General features: G+C 37.7%; 1 protein-coding gene across 1 annotated transcript in view; it reads left to right on the top strand.

The window, feature by feature from the left end:
• The window catches only part of TRHDE (thyrotropin releasing hormone degrading enzyme), a 217,990-nt gene that overhangs the window by 88,652 nt on the left and 106,333 nt on the right, over window positions 1–23,005 (top strand). The window contains exons 5-6 of the mRNA XM_050904731.1: window positions 3,971–4,084; window positions 16,009–16,146. Of these exons, the coding sequence (XP_050760688.1) occupies window positions 3,971–4,084; window positions 16,009–16,146 (252 nt within the window). The remainder of the gene's footprint in view (window positions 1–3,970; window positions 4,085–16,008; window positions 16,147–23,005) is intronic.

Raw genomic sequence — 23,005 nt, 5'->3', positions numbered from 1 at the left:
AGCTTAGCTGAAAATGTATTGAACTGAGACCAGGTTGGGTCCAGGATCTCTTGCCTCTGCTATTTAATTGTTAATTATTCACTGCATTTTTCATCCTCTTTTGCTGTGCATCATCTTGCCTGCTAACCTGGGATGGCACAAGAATATTCCTCCCCTTCACTCATTTTTACACATACAATAACAGAGACTAACCAAAATAACTTCTGGCGCATCCAAAAGTAGAATCCACATCTCCAGTTTCACTTTTTATTTATTGATTTTTTTAAAATCTCAGGTAAGAGGAAAGGAAACTCCCCTAAAATATGTTTTCCTAAAATACATTTTTTCTTTTTTTGAAGAATTATATCATTGTCCTATTTCCCCTGATTTTAAACCCATGACTTTAAGACTTACAGAACATATCTGAGCATGTAGCAAACTGACCTGTATGAGACCCTTGTTACTTAGAGTAACACAGCAATTGCTTTGCTAATGTTGTTCCCAAGATTAGAAAAATCAGATGAATATTAAGAATTGGGATTGTTACCTTTAGATATGACTGTTTAAAATCGGAATTCCCAAACCTGCAGGGTATTAATGCTTGAGTACAGTGTTCAGGACAGATAGAAAACAAGAGATGACATTGCAGAAGGACAAAGAAATTCTGTAGTTGTAAAAATACAGGTAAAAAGCATGTAAGAAAGAATTTTACGCCCGATTCCTTCACAGGTGACTTTGCAATGCTTGACCAGATACTTGTTTTAGGTACGTGTTTTAGGAGGGACACATTAAAGTTACACAGGTAGCTTTAGTTTAATCATTTTGTAGGTTGCTAGTCCTTGATATTTCAGCTTGAGTGTTCTTTTAGAACATTTTATGTATTTAATTAAAAAAATTAATAATTGGAAGAAGGAGTGTTTCGGCATAAAAGCTTCTCCAAGCCCCAAACCACAAATGAGATATTGGTCAAAACACACATATTTCTAGCAGCTTAAGTTGATCGCTTGAAATAATTACCATAATTTATTAAAATAATTCTATTAAGGTAGTAATCAGTTTTATTTGCGTATCACAGATCAGTCCCACCTACAGCCTTTGAAGAGAGAGTCATTTGATTTTATGCACCATGAATTTTGTGATAGTTTTCCCACCTGAGCACAAAACTTGGTGTGACAGATTGAGTTAGAGAGGCATGAAAGCAGAAGGAAAATTAAAAATTTCTAAATCAATGTTTTTTTAATAATCTTTAAAGAAAGCATATAGGAAAGAGTGTCCTTTCAGTGTGTCTGTAAAATAAGTGCCTTCTGCATGTCAGGCTGAACATAATACCTGAGGGAGATGAGAAATTTATGTAATCAATACATTTCAATTAATTTTTCTTTTCCAAAATGAAAAGAAGTAATGTTCTTTACTCCAGGCAAATAGTGTCTATAGTGCAATACACAAATAAATAAATAAAAAATTACTTAAATAAATGAAGGGCTTAATGTTTTCCTTTCAGACATGTAACACCTAGGAAGATAATAGCACCTTTCTACTGGAAAATTTGGCTTCATTAATTGCAGTCTCTGGGACTGCTCTGTCTCTGGCATTTATTACTATCTCTGATACTATTCAAGACTAGTTAAGCAAATTCCATACATTTTCATATTGGTATCCCATGCTCTTTTAATGCCTGTAAAACACTTCTTCCTTTAGGTGGATAATTAAACGAATACTTTTAATTATATCATTAATAAATAAACCCAGAAAACTCACAAAGTAGTATAAGAAATTCTCTTTTGTGACATCATAAATTAATGTTATTAATTCTTTTGAGTGACAGGAGGATGTCTTATGAACTTTACAACCTTTATTTTTTTTAAATCTCTCTCTGAATAGTCATAGCATATCATGACTTACTGATTTCATATTTGTTCAGCAGTCCTCTTGTAATTCAAGAAATAAACTCTGTGGTATTGTGTTTAGTCTGTTTGTCATTAGAAATCATTTAATCAACCTATTCTAGTATAAATATAACTTTCATACTCCTCTGGCGGTACGCTACTCTAACATTTCAAATTGTGAAAAGTGCATTATCTATATGAATGCATTTCCAGTGTTTGTCTTTTCAGTTAAATGTTCTTAAGATCAGGATCAATCTCTATCGGTCCTGTAGAGAGTTAATTTATTGATCGCCTTTAACTAGATTATGATCGCTGAGTGTCCATTAAGTTTAGTTTCACTTAGTGTGCGAATATGACTTTTGTCAACCTCATCTTTTCTCCCTAAATTCTTAAGTTGGTTGTCAATGACATTCATTGTCACGTTTCGCTTCATTTTTTCCTTCAAATCCTATTTACTGAACATTGTGGCAGTCTGGTAATCTCAGTTTCTGCAGTCTGTTCTTTGGAGCCCCTGTGTTCACTTCACTACGGATCCTCGTCGCAACATTGATCCTTCCTTGGCACTATTCTCACTCCACAAAGACATGCACAGAAGCGAGACCTTTCATTCAGGTCCCAGACAAAGCCTTCAAATAAGCCAACCATCATGAAAGCAAACCACTTACTGTCCAACTCCACTTTCATTCGTTCCCCACTCTCATTACAGTGTCAGCAGCAGCTCCTCTGCTCTGACATGAGTGTCTCCCTCTGGAATACTTACTTGCTGCTCCCTTTCTGTGTATTTTCAGAGCTTACGACTCCATGAAAGCTCAAAATGATCTCTGTTGATTATGAATTAATCTCATTTCTAATCACATTAAGAAAAAAACTGGCAGAGAATTTTACTGAAACAACATTTTGGTATTTGGCAAAAAAGATGCTACAGAGAGTATGAAATATGTTTTCGTAATAGTGTATGTGTTTCTGCTCTTACCACTGGTGTTACGATGATCCAGGTTGCACAGGGCCATTGCGGTAATTTGAACAGGGTCGTCCATCAGCAGAAGAATGGATGATGACTGATTTCCTTTGAATTTTCGTCCTCATTCCTCTTCCAATGATCATCCCAGCTCTGTCTAAAATCCCTCTGACACCCACATGTCCTGTACTGTGACAGGTTTGTGGCTGTTGGTGGCTACTGACCAGAGTGTCTAATGGCCGTGTTCTTGCCTTGCCCTCAGTTTAAGTCCTTCTCCTCTTTTCAGATGCTGATCTTCATGTACTTTTGTAGTAGTTTAATTATCTTTGAGATCTCTGTCCTTCTTTCTAAATCAGATTGAAGTCAGTGGGGAAATTCAAGAGCAACCTGGGGGGAACGGGAAGAGCAGTCAGCTCGAGCAGGGTTTCTTTGCATAAACATAGGTGGCCTGTGCCATTTTAGATACCCTCTGCCTCTGGTTGCTGTTCGGGAAGGCTGCAGATCTCCTGTAAGTCCTGTGTGAAATTTCCTAGGCCTGTGTGGGTATCTTGGATACCCTAAGATGTTATTTAAATGGCATCAACTACCTGCTTTTAGGCATCTGAGTCCTGCCCACAGAGAGATGGCATGATTGTATAAAACTGCTTTCCTTAGGAAAGCGGCCAATGAACGGAGCATCAGTAGTATTGTAAATCTTAGTGGGCAGACGTCGTGGAGGAAGAAATGCTAAAATTTAGGTCTGGAGTATGGAGATTGTGTTCCCAGTTTTTCAAGATTCGCACTATACATAGTGAAGTTTCCAGGTAATGAATCAGATTACTCGAGTTAGAAGCCTTTTTCTGTCCATCGTGTATGTTAGTCCCTTAAACCTAGATGAGCATCTACTTTAGATAACTATAGTAGATACTGTGAATACTCTCCTTAATGCTTCTTTTCCCCTGCTTGTGCTTTTCTAATGTTTTACTTCAGTAACTTGTGCATCCTGTAAAGGCTTAATTCATTAATACATGAAAAAAACTGTTAATGAGTTTCAGTGGGTGGTATATACTACTGTTTTTATTAAAACTTGTGAAGAACGTGTTCTGTATAAATGAGATGTATACAAACATGGTTTCCTAAAGGCTGTTTATTTGAACTTTCTTTGCAGTGGTTTGGTGACCTTGTGACTCCAGTTTGGTGGGAGGACGTGTGGTTGAAAGAAGGTTTTGCTCACTATTTTGAATTTGTTGGGACAGACTACCTCTACCCGGGGTGGAACATGGTAAGTCAGTTTTGTTTTGTTAATTTGGAGACTCCACAGAAAAGTTGCTCCGCTGTTATACTCCTGCTTTTGTTATAGACAGAGACTGCTGAAAAATACCAAATGATGCATGCAAGTATCAGATGTCCAATGAAGCAAAATCACTAGGTGTGAAATAATTTGACAGCATTCCAAAAATGTAATCTGCAATTTATTACAAAAGAAATAAGGTCATGTCTATCATAACCCAACATTAAAATAACTACTGTCTCTTTGCTCAGAAACATTTTGGATTAAAGCAGTTATGACTTAACATGGACCATTTTTGAAAATATTCAGAATATTAAATTTTATCCACAAACATGAGATAAATTGGAAAGAAATGTTTGGCTAAAATGTACTGTAAAACTGGGCATATTTTTTCGTACAGTATTCTGTCTCCTCTCCGTAAGTTTACTCTTTTTATCTTCCTGCTATTATTTGGCTATCTAGCAGTACATACTAAGTTAACATGGGGTAAATGAATTGGGAATCTAGGTTTCAGTATGATTTCCCGCTGTACACAGTTGGACATGCTTTGTCAACTGGTGTGCAAATACTGGAGCTCTCTGAGGTCAGACTGGGAAAGCCATGCTGGGACATTCTTTTGGAGTCCTTCTGTTATAGCATATCATCTGCTCAGGTCCCAGTTTATATCAACCGCTGTAGTCTAGAAATATTACGCTTATAAGAAAAATAAGAGATATGAGACCTCAGGACAAGGAAATTGTGTGTGAGACCATGTTGAAGGTTGCTATATAGATTTTATTGTCCTTTGGAGAAATTTTTCTGTTTGCTATCCTTTTGTGTTTACATAGGTTTAATTATGTGGCAAAATATTTGTTATCAATACAGGTTGCCTGATAGAGTTTTGTTGTAGCTTGAATGTTTTGCTTAAACTCTTGCATACTAACTTCTGAAATGTTTTTTCCCATTTCTTAGGGATTTATTGAGTATTCTTATTCCATTACATTTTGTGTGCCATGAAATGTAGACGCTATAATTTTGAGTTAAAGCTAATTTTTTAAAATAGTTGTATACAGGTACTCTTGCTTTAGGTATGCTTCTTGTGAAGTTTGAATTCTTTGTGGTATTTTAATTTTTTCTTTCAGGAGTCAATTTTGGTTTATAGTTGCATTATGAAAATGAAAATAAATCTTTATCTGAACTGATATCTGTCTTGCATAGGTAGACTTGTTGGGTTTACCTAGCTTTGGCTTTATTAAAACTGATTCTCTTCATCTTTATGAAAAACACATCCTGAATTACAATGTAATCATTCTAATTATGAATGCAATGAAATCTGGCAGGCCTTTATGATTTTAGCATAGTGAAATGTCATAGATGACAACGTTTATACACTGAATTTTATCTTCAAATCATCAGTCATTTGTTCTTCACATAATCAGTTTAACAAATCCAGAATAACTTTGCTTTAGAAGTCATTTAGAATATAGAATATTTGCTTGAGATTTCTGTGGAATGAATATAATGTTCACTGTTATGCAAATGACATGCCCATCACGTGAAATCCTGGCGTCTTAGCAGAATACAGGCAAAACGAATGGGTTGAACAAGGTATGACCGTTAAACTTGGAAATCAGACACGTGCTGCATAAATTAGAATTAACTACAGTAATATTGCTGTGCCTGAAAAAATATTCATCTGTCAAGTTTTTCCTTAAATTAAAAAGAAGGTAGACATAAACTTTTCATAAGGCTTTGGATATCATTGGCCTATGATATAAAAATAACCATACTGAGATATGTAGATAATTAGAAAATTGGTGGCAAGATAGAGCACTTAATGAATTAAACATTTAAACACGCTGCATTCAATCAGCAATTGAATCAATACTGTGATGTTTCAGTCTTATTACAGAGATTGTAGGAAGAGGAAGCAAAAGTTACAGTTACTGGAATTTGGCTTGCTGGATATTTTTGTTATCGGTCTAAAGCGTATTTGCTGTTTAGAACATACTGACATTTGTAAACTTGAAAAAATAAAAAGTGAGCATTTATCAAAAGAAAAACTGTTCCAAACAACTTTTTTTTTCGAACGTGAAGGATACAGTACAAGCTTCATGAATCCCTTGCAAAAACAAGAACTACAAACCTTATTTTCTGTAATGATGTTTAAACAGAGCAATATTCCAGCATCCTGGGTGGTGTTTTGTCAGCAGTAATTCATACCTATGAAATAAAAGTAAAAGATGTTATGGTGTGTGATACCACAGCTCTTTGCATCAGGAAAACAAAGAGTAAGATGCTAAAATCCTCTTTTTTTCTAAAGAATTGGGAAAGTTAGACAGTTAACTTCTTTCTCTTGTAGTTCTGAAATGTTACTCTTGAAAGTTTGCTCAAGAAGCCTATGGACTAAAATGTCAAATTCAGCTTATTTTCAGCTTATTAAAGATTTTTTGTCACTTTTTTTTTTTTTTTGATAAGTGTAGAAGTAGAAGACTGGTGGTCAATTCTAGAAAAAGGACTTTTGTCTGGAAATGCAACTTGGGCAATATGGATACATCTGAATCAAATGGATCTATCCACAGTTTCCTACCTAACTTGTTGGATGCTTATAGGATACCGGCACATAAACTTTCACCATTAAAGCTCTGTAAGCCCCTAAAGTTTTACTACTTGTCTGAAGATGCTTCTGTTTTAGCAGAGCTGAGCATTTTTCAGTGTCCATCTTACTTGGCATTCACAGACTTGGTATGGCTGAACCTGAGACTCTTGAGGAGAGCTATCCATTAGGCATGTTCACACCATTATAACTTAAACCAACAGCACTGAGTTCTGCACAAAGCAGAGCGCCATGGATTTTATCTGAAACCTGTTTTCTGGCTTTTCCTTCTTCTCTAGGTTCTTTAGCTTGCTTAAAGATTTCTTCCTCCTCTGAGGTTCTTGATTTTATCAGTTTGTCTTCAATTGTTTTATAAGCTCTTCTTTTACTGTAGGAAAGATGGATGGATAACAATATTGACTGAACTGCCGTGGAGCTGTAACACTTTACGGAGCCTTCCAGCAGGTCTACAATTTCTTGTCTTGTCCAGAAGGTGTTTACATACTTCATCAGGCTTGCATAATCTTAATGAGAAAGGAAATCCAGTCCTTATTAAACCCTTCCCATCCTTACGTCCTGGATCCTCCTATTGAAATTTTGGGTGAAGAACAGAATGAACAGTCATTCTGATGGGGGTGTCCATTATCCATTGCAGTTAATATAAGATACATCAGAACTCTCCTGGGGAAGTGGACAAAATTTTGCTGGTTTTAAAACAGGAAGGTGAGCTTTCTGTGCTGAGATCCTTCATGGTTCCACCACTGGTCTTAATATCCTTTTTTAAAATGTAAGTTACTTCAGGTGAAAGCTAGAAATTCTTATTCCCTTCCCTCAGCTATAAAATAAGTCCCTGCATGTTACTTTTTACCTCTTGAAGGTGAAGCTACCTTTGATTTTGCAGGAAGTATGTCCCTACTACACAGTCATTAGACATTTGCCATGGAAATGAATTCACAGTTCTTCCCATTTCAGCCTCTTGCCTTGCCTATCCCCCAAATTAAGAGTTTTTTGAAATTCTTATTCTGAAGTGTCTCAAATTCTTATTCTTAAATCTCATTTTTCAAGGTCTTGGAAGTTTAAACAGTTGTTTCTGTGTTGTCAGGACAGTTCTAAAAAGAAAGCTGGCACTGCAAACTGTTCCCCCCAGAGATCAGAGAATTTCGCTTGATCATGTGTGCTCAGAGTAGTCATCTGCATGTGAATTCCCTGGCTGTTGCTATTTCATGACTTAGAAAGAGATGAGGTTTCTTTATTAGAGGCTTACCATATAACTGTTTGGTTGTCTCTCCATGCCATCAAAAAGCAGCAGCAGCTGGATGTGAGTTCTTGAGCTGTAAGATCTTACGACTGATACAACAAGGTAATCTCACCTCTGTGGAAGGTGCCTCTGGTAGTTTTAGGATCAGAGAAAAGAGAAAATTACAGCAGAACACTATATGCTGGTAATTTTCACTTCATAACCCTGTCTTTTCTCATCTACCCTGCTCACCTTCCTCCTTTCAGAGGTCCATTTGCAACTATATGTTCCATCTTCCTCTCTGCTTGTTTCTCTCATTATCCTGAAGTCCTTTGTATGTGGCTTTGTAAAGGAAGGAATTCAACTGAGGCTTACAGATCCAGGAATTTATTGACTGATCTTTTGCCTCCTTATTTTCTGGTAGAAGGAACCATCATGTTTGTCCTTGAATGTCTCTGGTATTGGGGTAGGTTTTGAGGACTATGACAGCAGGAATTACTGGCATGTAATTTTCCCTTTCATCCATCAAACGAGTGTCAAATACTTTAGTGGTCAGTACCTGGCTTGATGCTGAGAAAGCATTTCACAGAGCCCAGCTGCCTTCTCCCTTTTCTTTATTATATAAAAGTTAGCTTTGCTGACAGCATTATTGGCTAGTCAAGGTGTAGTACATCAGTGATAGCTTTGAATCCTCTGCCTTCTCTATCCATTGAAGCTCTGGGATAAGATCTCCCACTTTCTTGTGTGCTTACTACTTTCATAATTAAGGATGGTCATGTTTGCCAGAAATTTTCTTAGTATTAAACAATTGTGGTTAAAGTATTTGGAGTAAAACTTTGTGTCTACATGGAAGGGCATCTTTCATCTTTCTTAAAAGCGAACTGTGCTTCCTTTACACTATTAGGTTCCATAGTCTAGATGATCCTGCCATTACTACAGGCAGCTGAAAATAATAATGAGGTTGCATATCAACATTTCTGTTTTAAAAATACGTGCTGCAAGAAATTACCTGTGCCTAAAAAAGTTAATAGAAAACCATTTAACTGAACTTCATTACATTAAGTACTTTGAACATCATGCAACATGCTGCCCAGATTCTTGATAAATGATCTTAATTGCCTGTCTTTCTCATTGACTCGGTTGAAATAATAAAAGTGAATACGGCCATTAGACACATGCATATCTTTAATGTGCTTTGACTCAGATTGCCTCCTAAAGCGTTAGTCTCCATCTTTTACGTTTTTTTAGGCATTGTTTGACTCATAGAAAACCCAGAAAATTATTGTAAGTTTTGAAGTAGACTTAAGACATGGGCCTTTTTGATTTATTTCATTATTATTTTGGCATTTCAAACCTGAGCTGTAGCCTGCTTGATCCTTCTAACCCAACATAAATATCACGCTGGCTCAGCATTGAGAGAGATTCAGCCTCTCGTTTTTTAAAACTACTTTAATCTCTTCTTTTTTGGTTAAAGACTCCCCATGCTGGTATAGAGTAAGCCTTTAATTCATACCACATGGAGTGTTTTTTCCCCCAGTAACTGCTGAGTGAAGTCAGTCCTTGTAGGATTTTCTGTTTTAACTTAACTATGGGGGAAGCTTTCAATGTAAAATTAACTAGAATCTCATGTATAATTGAGTTTGGCAGGAAAAAAGAGATATGTAAAGGTAAGCTGCAAGATCTTCTGGTTACTATTTACTAGTCCTTTTTAAGTATACGAGTTTAGAAATCCTTATACTAAATTTAGCTTATAACTAAGAAAATAAATTTCCATCTCCACGTGGTCTTCCTTAACACAGTTTCTTTTTTTATGCTCTGGCAAGGTGAATTAATATATGGAATTCTTAACTTTAAGTAGTTAACTCTTAACATTTAGAGATCAGACATAAATGAATATCAACATTTAGATGAAACATTTATTCAAGAGATTAAGTACAGGTTTGGAGAATGTCAGTGTCTCTTCTTTCTTCGTGTCATTATCTGCTCATCTTGAGAGAGTAGTTAAAATGACATTATGATGAGGGCTTTTGCATCACGTGAGTTCAAATCTCCTGAGTTCAGGGTTTAGGTGAAGCTTTGGTTTCAGAAAGAAACTTCAGTCAACTGGCTGAATTTCAGATAATTTTGAATTAGTAACCACTTTGTCTTCAGTAAAAATGAGAAAGAAACTTTATGGCAAATTTTGCCTCAAGGCAGGGACTCACTGCAGGGTAGTCCTACTGAAACAAGAATATGCACTTCATCAGGAAGTTTAGTTGCTGTGGGAAGTTCAATAGCAAAGCTGTAGCTGTATATTTGAGGGCATCCTTTCTGAAAGACTGCTTCTCAAATTTTCAGCTGTCCTGATGTGCTGCCACCGTTTATTTTAAAATTGTGGCAGTGTGCAATTACTTGGAGCACAAGCTGATAAGTAATTTCTGGTGTACATGCAAAATGTCTTTGGTTCCTTCAGGACTTAGTTCACTGAATCTCATCACTTTTGGGTTGAAACAGAGTCAAGGCATGCAAAATCCATCCAGCAAATGTTAGAGCACCCAAAAAGTATTCTCATTGATGGTGATCTCTGGCAGTTGTCGCTGGAAGTGGACTCAGTATACCAACCAGATCTCAAAGCCACTTTTCATTTAACTATTTTTTACTGTTTCTTGAATTGAGGTGAATTTCCTCTACAGATTCCTGCCACAAACACCTGTGGAGTTTGAATTGGACGATAAACTTCATACTTTGTTGCCTAATGTTTTAAAATGCTCTGGAGACAAATGCATGAGGAGACAGTGGATCTGTGTTCATCCGTTTGCTTAATGACTCTGTTTCTGTGAAGACAACTACATACAAGGTGACAAAATATGATCTTGGAGAGTGAAACTGGCCTTTTTTTTAAGTGCTGGTGGTCAGTATGTCTTGTTTCCTTTTCTAATGCTCCCTTTTTTGTACTGCATCCTCTCATTCTGTAGGCCTACATTTGGCGTAATGGATCTGGTGTACAACCAAATCAAAGCTATACCTGAAAAACAGTGGCGAGAGGAAACAGCAGTTGAAGTAGCTGGTGCTTAAATTTTTAAATTGCTTAAAAACTCCAAATCAACTACCCATCTGCTTGGCAACTTAAGCAGGTGGTCATGAATATCTGGTTTGGCACTTCATTGAAAAGAAAATACATATCCAGCTCTCTTTCCTGATACTCAAAGCTATTGGTCTTCCTTAACTACAAACTCCTAGAACATCTGCGTTGCTTTATAACAACAAAAATTGTCAGTCAGCGTGAAAATTTCTCAAGCACAGGGACAGAAATTTTGCAAGAACTTTGACTGAAAATGCAGAAAAGAGGGTTATAAAGGTAGACACGGAACCGTGGCATATTCACAGCTGATAAATGTAGAATGTGTTGCAGGCCTCCTTCAACAAACTATGCCCATAATTGAAGCACACATGCAGAGATATAAATTAAAAATAGCAATCTGTAAGCTGCTCAAGCTATTTACAAAAAATTACTGTTGAGAAGAGAGAAAGAGAAAGAAATGTTGCTTTCATTTGCAAGTACTCAGGAGACTTCCTGTGCTATGACAACTTAGGAATTATAAGCATGTAGACAGAAAGAACTTGCTTTTGGCCCCCAGTGGATCTTTTCTGGCCTTAAGGTATTTTATTGAACCTTAGGTTTCCTCATAGATGATGTTCCTCTGTAGTTTGTTAAGCTTCACCCTGAAGTATATTGTATTAGAACTGAACTGCTGGTAGTGTATATGCTGGTGTTCTTTGATTGCTTTCAAAATTTGCCCCTATTTCTTTTTCCCTAGGGAGCACTTTCCCTATAAACCCAAATATTGGGTCTTGCACACGCTTGTTTTGTCAGGCATGAGAGATTACTTATCTCCTTTGTATTCCTTATGGCTAGTAAAGCTCTATATTTTGGAGAAGATACTTCCAGCAAATTTGTCAGGAAAATAATTTGCAGATTTGCACACCAATATTAAGCTTTATTCATGTAGATTTCTCAGTCCATAAACTGTTTGAATGGCTGTCCCAGAACAAAGGCAATGCCTTTAATACTGAGGCCTTTGATCTCTTCTGCGTACTAATTATCAGTTTTGGCTTTCATTGTGCTGTTCCTTTTGTTCCACTGTTGGATGTTTTCCATTTTTTTCATTTTAATTCTTTTCCCTGGTATTTCATATTAATTTTTAGAAATTATTTTTATGTGACTAACTTGAAGTATTACATTATTATCATGCTAACTTGTACTCTTACATTATGCCTTGATATGATATTGTAAAATCACCAGCAGCAACCCCTTTCCATTACATCATTGTTATCCTGTTATGCACAATAAATTTTTAATGGCTCTTGAAGGTACAGTCTTTTCTGCCAAAAAAATGTTATTTCACAATTGCTTTCTTTCCATTTAGAGGTAGACTAGTTGAATGGTGGGCATCCTGTTGGAGAGCAATACACAAAGAGCGACCACTACCTTTCCATAAACCTTCCTCCCTTGAACAAGGTGAAAACAAACCAGAACCAGAAAGCTTTCTTGTGGTTAGCCAGTTTCTTACTCCTGATTCTTTTTGCTATGGAATGATTTACACTACAGATCCACATTTAAAAATCTCGAGATTATTTCCATAATGTGGAAGAATTGTTGTAAATGGAAAGTTTCTGACCCTGTTACCCGTAGCATTCGTGCTGCTTTTACCCAAAGCAGTGAAATTTGAATTTTCACAATGATTAAGTGTTGGCTAAGGAAGGGAGAGCACAGAGAAGGGATAAGTCTTTCAGGACAACCTTGTACCAAACAGAGAAGGTCTTACTGGCGAGGATTAAAAGAGATCGTTCCTATGAAGAGACAAATACTTGAATCTAGTGACCACAGATGTTTAGGAAATAATCTGAAAATGTAAATCTTTGAAAGGTGTGTTCGTCTGATAACAGCACTTCAGTCCCTGCACCTGGAAGCATTCTCAAGAGTAAGAGCGAAAGCAACCAGAAATAATTGGCATGTCTTTTCTCAACACAGGTCTGGTCTCCCAGACTTTGACTATCCACAGTTCAAGAAAGTCTCTGAAGAGAGGAGATGAAGAGATGGGACTCCAAGTGGGCGGTAGGAAGATAAGGAGCAGAGGGGCTTCCTGCTTGCCTTTAAAGAAAGGCACAAATTTGAGTAGAAGCACTTCTGTCCTTATTTCAGACTAGGCTTCTGCTGCTGTCATACCAGCTCCTGCGCAGAGCCCTGGTCCTGTTAGCACTGTACAGCATTGAACTTACATGCAGCTACCGACACTTTCCAAGCAAAGCCTCAAGACTCACCTGAAGCCCTCTTTTCCTTACAGGCAGATCACAATCTCTGGCTTTTCTCTTGCAGTTGAATTCCCTCGGAGGAGGGTCATCTTGAACAACATTTTGTCATTGTTTCATGTCTAGCTGCAAACCTATCACCTACCATGTTGACAGCTCGCTGGCCTCATTAAACACATTCCATGACTGATTTTCTTTACAATTTCTGTGCTAGGTGTTTCTTTAGTCCTGTAGATATGATATTAAAACAGATCAATTCCACCGTACTGCATAGGGTAAAATAACTAGAGAATAGAAAGCCCCTCTTCCATCAGTATAAGCAGTTTAGTCACATGTGTTGGCCTTTTCCCCTTAATGTGCTCCAGGACTTTAACAGCTGAGGTAGTGTTTCTTCAACATCATTAAGGCAGTTTTAGTTTCTCCATTTCTGTTTCCTGTTGCCTCTTCAAGCTGCAGGCCGCCTCTCAACCAGCAAACTCCTCTCTCTTGCTCTCTCTGTGTCTCCCTGGAGTTACATTTGAGTCTCCTTTTGAAATGTGTTCTCAGAGGCTTCGTACTAAAGGGAAAAGGTGGGAAAGTTTTGGAAATCCTTTTAGTTCAATAAATTTAGCTTTATAGGTCCAAAGCCTTCTTAATTCTCACTAAAATGCAGGTTTACATGTTTGGAGGCATACTAGCTATTCCAGTTGTACCCCAGTGTGACGGTCTGCCATAAATTTCAAGGAAGACTTTTCAGCTATCGTAACTTGAATGAGCGGTCATGAATCTAAAATGCTCCTTTTCAGCCCTTCAGGAGATAACCAAAGAAACAAACAGAAAACCAAAATGTAGCCTGTCCTTTTTAAATCTTTTGTATTCTTCTTCTTATAGCTTCACTTTATGTTTCCTACATGCTGATTTTCTTGATTCCAGATTCTGTATTTAAAGTATTAATTTGTGATTAACAAGGGTCCTTTTAATGAGTTAATTCCAAATAGTAACAATCCACTCCCACAACTGTTTGTCAATTGTGATACCCAAACTTGAATTTGGGGACAGGTCCATACCTCTGTGTTCATACCTGTATGTATTACATATCATACATCTGATGAAACTGGGGCTCTGTTACTGACTAATAGAGAATGTGAGTGAGGTGTAACCAAAGCATCTACAATCCTTTACATCTCAGCAGTTTCCCCTGAGTAGGACTGTCATAATAATTGTTTCCCTACACCTTTTTTTTCCCATGAAAAAAGGGCAGTTACTAACTGCGTATGCCTGAGAAAATTTGGAAGTGAACAATAATACGAACAAGACATTACTTTTCCCTTCACAAACCTTACCTCACGCAGCCAGCTGAGAACACTAAGAGTGTGTTGGGTAATTGGCTTTCCTGCATCCTGTGTTTTTAATTGCCTGAATATACAATCAGCTCAAGGTACATTCCTTGTGCTCTAATGAATTTTAACATAAAGGTTTATTTCCAGATGGATCAGCACTGGAAGAGCTTTTCGGCTGTCTTATAAATATAATTTAAATTAACACATTGATATCAAAACCTTGCCACCCAAGAAATTAAACATAGAATTTATTAGGTAATTGTGTGGTTATTTTATCTGTGGACATCAAGGTGGCTTTTGAAAAAAATGCAGCATTCCCCTGAGTTTCTTTATATTATGGCACTGGGTTGACATTAATTCAGGAACTCTTGTAATTTAGATAAAGTTTGCGATATGTCATTTCAGGGTGAAAAAAGCTTATTTAAACTTTCCATAATTTTAAATTCACTCTTTGCATTTATTTGTGACTTGAAAAAACAAGTAAATGAAGCTCTTCTTTCCTGACACAGTCTTTTGGATTAGAGACATCTATATGAATGCAATATGGCAGTTTTTAAGGCATGTCATTTCTCAGCTGAAAAAGTCCCATCTAGTTGCACCGTAAAAGTGAGTGCAGCAGAGTTCATAGAGTGTACATGAACATTTAATTAGTGTTGCTGCCAGAGTAAATATGCAGCAGTTTTGACATACCTCTGCAATCCATATTTATAGAAGGTATAGAAACAAATTAGTATGTTGGATGTTGTTTGGGTTTGCACCTGCTTCTGACGTAGCTGTGACTTTGACTATGTCATTTAACTTCTACATGCACCTATTGTCCCACTTGTAAAGAGAGATAATAATGGTTTCCTTCAGGTGGAAGTTAGAAAGTTTGTAGAGCACGCAAGCTCTTGAGGAGAAAGAATTTCTATACCAGAGTTATGAAAGACAATGCGGGCATCTGCTGTGGGCTCTGTTCATTGTCCTGTCCCACATTGACCTGCCCTGTGAACTTGGCACTAAGAGCCAAGTGACTTAAACCTCACTAAATAAAATAGTAATAACTGTATTTACCCACCTCTGTTGCAACTTTTCGTACCTGCATATGCAATGAGCTCTATGATTTGTAGCATCCATATATTTTTGTGGTTGAAGACTATGCCATTTCTCCTCTCTTCCCACTCCTCGTAACTGTGAGTGAATAGTTGTAATCAGAATTGCAGTGTGCACCGACAGATACATTTTGATTCATTTAGTAGTCTTTAATGTAATTTCAGTCAACTTTCATTGCAGCAAAAGATCTCAAGTCAGAGGGATCCCTGGTGCTAGAATTAGTTCCTGTCTATTCTGTATACCTGTTCAAGATTGTAGGAGGTCATGGTGGCTTACATTCAAACCAGAAGGTCCAATTTTAGTCAACTGTCATGTAGAGGCTGCCTCTGATAACTGTGCATCATTTCTGTATTGTTGTAGATGTGTATTTGTCTGCGATATTACTGCATATGCTGTATTTCAGGAAAAGCAGAGATTTCTGACAGATGTCCTGCATGAAGTGATGTTGCTGGATGGTTTGGCCAGTTCACATCCAGTATCCCAGGAGGTGCAGCAAGCCACAGACATTGACAGGGTGTTTGACTGGATCGCCTATAAAAAGGTGAGACTAATTAAACCTCTCTGTCTCTATATATAGATGTGTCAGTAGCTATTAGAAGATCATGTTCCATCTGTAAAACAAATACCATTGTAAAAATAGATACACCACGGTGGTTACTAGCTGGGAAACTTTAATTTGTGTGGAATATATTCGGAATATACTACAATATACTACATACTAGCCAATTACATGCAACACATTGACTGTTATTAAATGTTATAAACTTGGGAGGCTGTCAGAATTCAGCAAGAAGTTTTGAGTTTTTTTATTACTATTTATTTTGTGGCAGTGTCTGAATTGTGTTAGATGCTTTAAAAAGCAGAAGGATGTGTAGTCTTTGTCCTGTTGAAACTCTCTAGAAAACTTGTCAAGTACTAAAGTAAAAGTACTGGTTTTTCTATGCATGAGAATTTTTCTGTCAGCTAGTGAAAACTCTGAACTCATTGCTGAACAGTGAGAGTGGAGGAACTGCCTTGTGGGGTGGCGAAGGGATTTGTATTAAATTCAGGCAATTTCAAATTGTATTTCAATGAATAGAAAGTCTTTTGGCCAGCTTTGGGACCGAACAGCTTCTGTGCAGGGCTGCTTCTGTGAGAGGGCCGCACACTGCCACCTTTTGCATCATATGACTAGGCTTGCTGTTAGCATATGGTGCAAAAGCTGGTGGTTTCCATCATACCTAACGTGATGATTCTCTGCTACATGGTATCGTGTGTAACACTGTGCCTTAATTTCATGACCAAACCTGCTTGATGTGTGATGCAGAGGCTGCCACCTGCAGCCTTCCCCTATGAAGGCTGTACTGGAGCTCTCTGCTGGCTATTCAGTAATAAGAGTCTGTTGACTATCATCTTTGTATTTGATAGTAACTTTTCATTGCATCATTAGCTGCCTAACATCAGACTGTAACAACACAGCAGCAGCATAGCACTGACTTGCCTACTGAGCCTCCAGTCTATCCAGTGCTCATTCTGGGCTAAAAAAGAGGTGTATCCTTTCTTATAGTCATCAGTTATTCGCAGTCAGCAATAACTTCAACTTGATCCTCTTCCAAGAAAGGGTCTTATGCCTTTAAGGATGGGCAAATGAGAGTGTGTGTGTAGTAGGTATAGGATCTAGTATGCAAACACAAAATACTTAGGAAAATATTTAAAAATGCTGGAGTTGCTCAAGAGCCCAAGTAACATTTTCAAAAATCCCTTAGTTGGCTTTGAAAACATTACTCTTGGTCAATTAAGCTATAATAGCCGGCAGCTTTTAGCATACTGAAGTATTCTCCTTGTTTAAATGTTTCAATCATATGTTTACTGGTGATAGCTGAACCTTGGTAGGTTCAGCAGCTTATCTCACATTAGTATCTTAATACTTCAAGCTAATCATTTTTTCTAATTAATATGATAATAGTAATATCACACAGTAAACTGTAATACTTGACACTTATCTTTTCATCTTATGAACACTTTGCAAACGTTAAGTAATTTTCATTTACATTGAAGTGACAAATAGGACAGTAGGACACATCTGTATACTGTTAGCTATGTTATGCAGGCTAATAGGATCACTCTGTTTTCTGTGCAGATTAGAGTACAATCTCTATCTTGTATCTGTCCATTTAAAGGTTCGCTTTTCAGTGTAACAGTGGCCATGCCCGGTGGATACGGCACCGTCTCCACTCAGCTTCTCTGATGGCCAACTCTCCGAACCCTAGGTGACACTGAATGCGTTCATAGCAGGGTCTGATCCTGTAAATTTTGAACCCAGTTACCAGATGTAGCAAACCACGTTGAGGAATGGCAATGGAAGAATTTACTTACACTCTTTCATAGGTGAGGAGATTAAAAGACCCACTCTTTCACCCATGATGTCTTTGTTTTCCTGTCTGATAAGCAGTTTGTCTGTCTGATGCTCTCTGTAACCAGTCATCCTTTTGTTTTAGATACAAGCAATATCTCATAGAAAGAAACTTTCCTGACTGACTTCATAGGCTGCTCTTTTCACTGTTTCTTCATCTTCTTCCAAGCACCTGACACTGTTTCCTTCTGGGGATAAATTAGAACAAATTTAACATTTTGTAGATTTTACATTGGTTCATTCCTATGTAACCTTGTATGCATGCTTGCATAGCTTGCACTTAAAATCAACTAGGGAAACAAGCTTATTTATTAGATAGCTAGAACATTTGCCTATCCTTCTAGCTCTCTAGTGTCTACCAATATAAATACTGTGATGAATGGTATGTCAATAAAATCCAAACTGTAAAATTTTATTGAAGGCTTCTACTGGGTCAGGTGTGTGCTCAAATATTTTCAAGTGCCTCAAAGCCCTCCTTACACAATGAGTCCTGCTGGAGGGATGTTGTTGCTGGTGTTTCTGGGATGGCTTTTTGGTTGTTTGCTGACTGATTTTTTAAATTGCTCTCAAGTATTAAGTTCTCGGGAATTTTTGCTGTTGACTCTAGTAAACTTTGGATCAGGACCATCAGTGAGGACTTTTCTACAGTCTTAAATAAAATGTTCATTCTAAAACAGTCTAGCACTATGTGCAGTATCTTTTCCCTACATTTTGGTATGGGGTTTTTTCCATTCTCTTTTAATTTTCTTTTAAAATGTCCACCTTGTGCTCCCTGGGACCTTGGATTGTCCATGTGATCTCTTTTCTCTCTTCACAATTTTCTACATGATACTGAAATGATGAAACTTTCTCCCATCTGATTTTTTCAGTGAAACGACAGTCATAGAATGTCATTGTAATTTCATTGTCTTTACTGTCATCAATATGGCATAAATCGATTAGACACCATTAAAGTGCCTATCTCTGCTAGACACTCAGCTGTCATTTTAAAGACATGCCTCTTTCTCTTTCTATACACTTCAGAGATGACCATTGAAACTGTGTTATTTAAATGCCTTGGAGCTGAATATATTTTTCATTTCTACTTTCTTGTCCTCAGTGATTGCACATGTTAAGAAATCTCATGTCATAAACTCCTGAAGAGTGGTATTCAGGTAATCCCACAAGCAGAGTGAAACAGATGTTACAGCCAGCAACACACAATGTTTTTCCACGTAAGCTGTTGAGGGTAATGTTTGCCTCTTTCAAAAGCATCATACTAGTCATTCTTCAGATAGGAGCATGTCATCCTCCACTAGGGCCACAAATATGTAGAGAAAAATGAGAAGTCGTGATAGTTCATTAATAAACAGTACTGGTGGATGATTCAAGGCTCTCAAGTTACATCAGAGAGCGGATATGTCTTCCTAGTGCAGCTGGAAGTGAGATAGTGTCCTCCCACGATGATGGGAAAAGTGGTTATATCCCAAGTGCAGTAGGAAATATAGCCTGTTGAACACAAGAGTGGATCTGAGAATTGTTAAATCAAAGCAAAAAGCGTGACAGCCTTTCCACACCAGAAACAACTGACAGCAGGAATCATAGCCCTGGAGAGCTGCATCAACAGAGGAGGAGAGAGTGCAGCAAGAATAACATGAGGAGCAACAATCAGCAAGGAACAACTGGCTGTAATAAAATGGAGAAACAAGACAGCTGCATCTGAAAGGGAGCAGCCAGATCCAGCACGGCGTGAGGGAGAGAGATCCCAGACAGAACTAAAGGAGTCATAGCCCTAGATGAGCAGTCATAGCCAGATAAGAGAAGGGATGAAAGGGCACCAAGGACACTGTAGAAAGCCAGATAATATCTGAAGTTGTTTTTGTGAGCCTGCTGCATGCTTTGAAATGTGCTGGTTGAAGATTCTGGCAGCAATCAGAGCAGGCAAGACCAGTATGATGGAGTGTAACTATAAAAGTACCCCCAATAGAATATATCTTGGCAAGTGACAAACAATAATCAAAACAAGGAAGAGGATGACTGGAATAGGGAAGAATTTTCCTTTTTTTTTCCTCCCTGTAAGCAAAATTAACCTCGGCAGTGAGATCAGTTACTGGCCCTGGCTTTGTAATGCAAACAATTCGTTATTTCTTAAACCTTTGTATGTATAATTTCCTTTTCCTTCTTAACTCTATGCCACTTCTTTAAAAATGCTTTTTCCTGCTTTCTGTGTCAAGTGATGGAAGGAAGATGTATTTCTAACAGTAATAAAGGGAGACCATGCTTCCTGCGTCCCCTTAAAGGGAATGTTCTGCATTAGGAAATCTGTTCAACTAAAAATTTGCACAAAGAAAAATGCTCAGCTTCCCTGTATGTTACAATAGAGTTCTGGCAAAGGAGAATTTAAGAAATTGAAAGCAGTGGCTTGCTCACCCTTTTGAGTGTAATTCTCTCTGAAAATTTACAGCATAACATGTTCTGCAAGAATGTGGAAGAACAGGAGGGCTAACTGCAGTCACTGGAAAGGCCCTCTAAAAACTTTGCGCTTTTTACTTCTGCTCCTGAGGCACTGGGAAGGATATTGGCACTGTAATAACAAAATAAAACAAAAAAAACCCAAAACATATATTCTGCCCAGTAAAACTGGGATTGGTATCAGAGTGAAATCCGCTCAGTTCATGAGTGCAATGAAATTGTGACAATGTGCATCTATGAAGTGACCACAGAAAAGTGAGAGCAGCTCATTAACAGTGAAAGAAATACTAGATAAATACTTATAAATAGTAAAATAGGTTTTATTTTTAATTATTCACTTAACTAAATCAATAACATAAGATGGTATCCAGCTAGTTAAAAATCTTACAATACAATACAGGTAGCTTTTCAACCCACTCCCTTACCACAGTGTAAAGGAAGAGCTTTTTGTTCTCCCTGACTAATTTAGCCGTGATGTCGTCTGTGAATGCCATTAAGTCCTGGGCGCGCGTTTGTGTGATGCTGATTTCTGTTCCATGACTTGTGAGTGCAGCAGGTCAGTGCCCAGATTGCAGAAGGTGCTTTCAGGAGCCATTTGTTCGTAATGCAGTGTAACAGAGGAAGTGTCTTGTAATGAAAATAATTTCTTTCCCTTTAGATAAAAAGGTTGTAGGTCGTTACTGCTTCCAATATGAAAGCCATCGAAACTCGGAGTCAGTGAAACTTTTAGGTTCAAGTTCAGAGCAGACCCAAGAGTGCCTGACTTAAAGTATGCAGGCTGTGTCACTCCAGCCGATGGGCACTAGTGCGTAAAACTAGGCAGGTGCTTCAAAGTACTTAAAATACCTCTCAAGGCATCTGAGCACCTTCCTGACTCAAAGCAAACTGTCATTAACCTTTTACACTGTTTAGTGTATGCTAAGGTAGTATTTTCTGAAGAAGCAACATAGAAACCAATGTGTGTGGTATATAAACAGCTACACACCTGCAGTGCTTCAGGAGCGTTACGTTCCCCGTGCTGGGGAGAACTGTATATGGGTTTCATTGGAAATAATAAAAATGGAGCACAAATGTTAATAAAATAATTTTATTTTAAAGAAGAGCTTGTTAGACTAGATTGCTCAGTCAAGGTAGAGCAATCGGGAAGACGCGATCTGTTGCTGTACAAGACTGTCTTCTGCCTGTTCCCCATCAAAAGGCAGCGGCAAACGGCAGCTCCCAAGGGCTGGAGGAGGTGATCAAAGCAGAAATGGCAATGGTGGCTCAAGACACTGTGCCTTGCCATCGTTTCTCATACTTCTTTCCCCAACAGGGAGTAGAAGGAACAGAATAGTGCATCTGTGTCTCAGATGTGTCCATGGCTTAAAATAAAGTGTTGATAAAGGGGAGCGTACACGGAGGCACCAACCTGTGCACCAGAGTTCCTGAAATGCACTTGCCTTTTCTGCTTCTCCGGCTCTACTTTGTAACAGTCGTTTTCAGCAAAGGGCAAAGCAGAAAGTACCTTTGAAAGCCTTTACAGGTAGTTTCTGTTTTTTCCCTGAAGGAGTCCAAAAAACCAGCGATGCCTGAGTAAAGGCAAGGGATGGCTTTTGCTGACACACATCCTAGTTCAGATCAGTAAAACAACAGCAACAATTACAAGTGTTAAAGTAACTTGGAACAAATTCTAAGAACTGGAAATAGAAAATAAAGTGGAGGTAATGAAGTGGAGTAAAAGGAAAAAAACTTGACATAAAAATATGATCAATATTTTGATCAAAATATGATTCTGCAGGTCTGCATGACCTCTATTCAGGAAGGAACTCCCTGGAACAACCTCCGCCACACTGTTTTGTTGTTGTTGTTGTTTTTAAAGGTATGTTTAACTACTGGATAATTTCTGAAGCTTAGAAGAGGTATTAAAAGAGAGAAAGTAGAATGGCATGTTTAATTATAGTTAGTTGCAAATCAGTCTTAGGCAAATGGATTGAGATTCTTATGTGGTATTTAGTGAACTAAAAAAAAAGGAATATTAGTTTTCATGCTTCACGGAAACAAACCTGGTCAAACAGACCTGATTTCAGTCTTTGATGAGATTAAACGTGTGGTTGGTAAAGACAACATGAGGTTGAGACATAGACTTTTAAAATCTTTGTTTTATTACAGCATAATACTCTAGTTGAAAAAAACACAGTGCTATACATATCATACAGAACACATTAGCTGGATTAATAGATAGCTGTCAGATCATACTGATCCCCAAGGTAGTCATCAATGGAGAATCATCACAAATTCTGAGTTTTATTTTACTTAATTTGCTTTTGGATTCTCTCTGGAGCTGGTTGGTAAAATGGTGATGCATTTCCTCTTTGAAGTGAAGTAACTGTGACTGTGTAAACACTTCTGTAAGTATTCATCATAAAAGGAAAAACCTTTGTCCATTACTCCTAATGGAAAACACGGATTTGTGGAGCCAGTTTTACTATTACAAGAGATTCTTAATACAGTGGATTTTAAGATGCACTAGTTTATTCGCTGCTTACTTAAATTCTGATGATGGCCCATCTGTGTAAAT

The sequence above is a fragment of the Gymnogyps californianus genome, chromosome 1 (assembly GCF_018139145.2).
Source record: "Gymnogyps californianus isolate 813 chromosome 1, ASM1813914v2, whole genome shotgun sequence".
Classification (NCBI taxonomy): Eukaryota; Metazoa; Chordata; class Aves; order Accipitriformes; family Cathartidae; genus Gymnogyps; species Gymnogyps californianus.
Note: the sequence above shows the minus strand (reverse complement) of the source record. Positions and strands in the feature narration are given on the sequence as shown.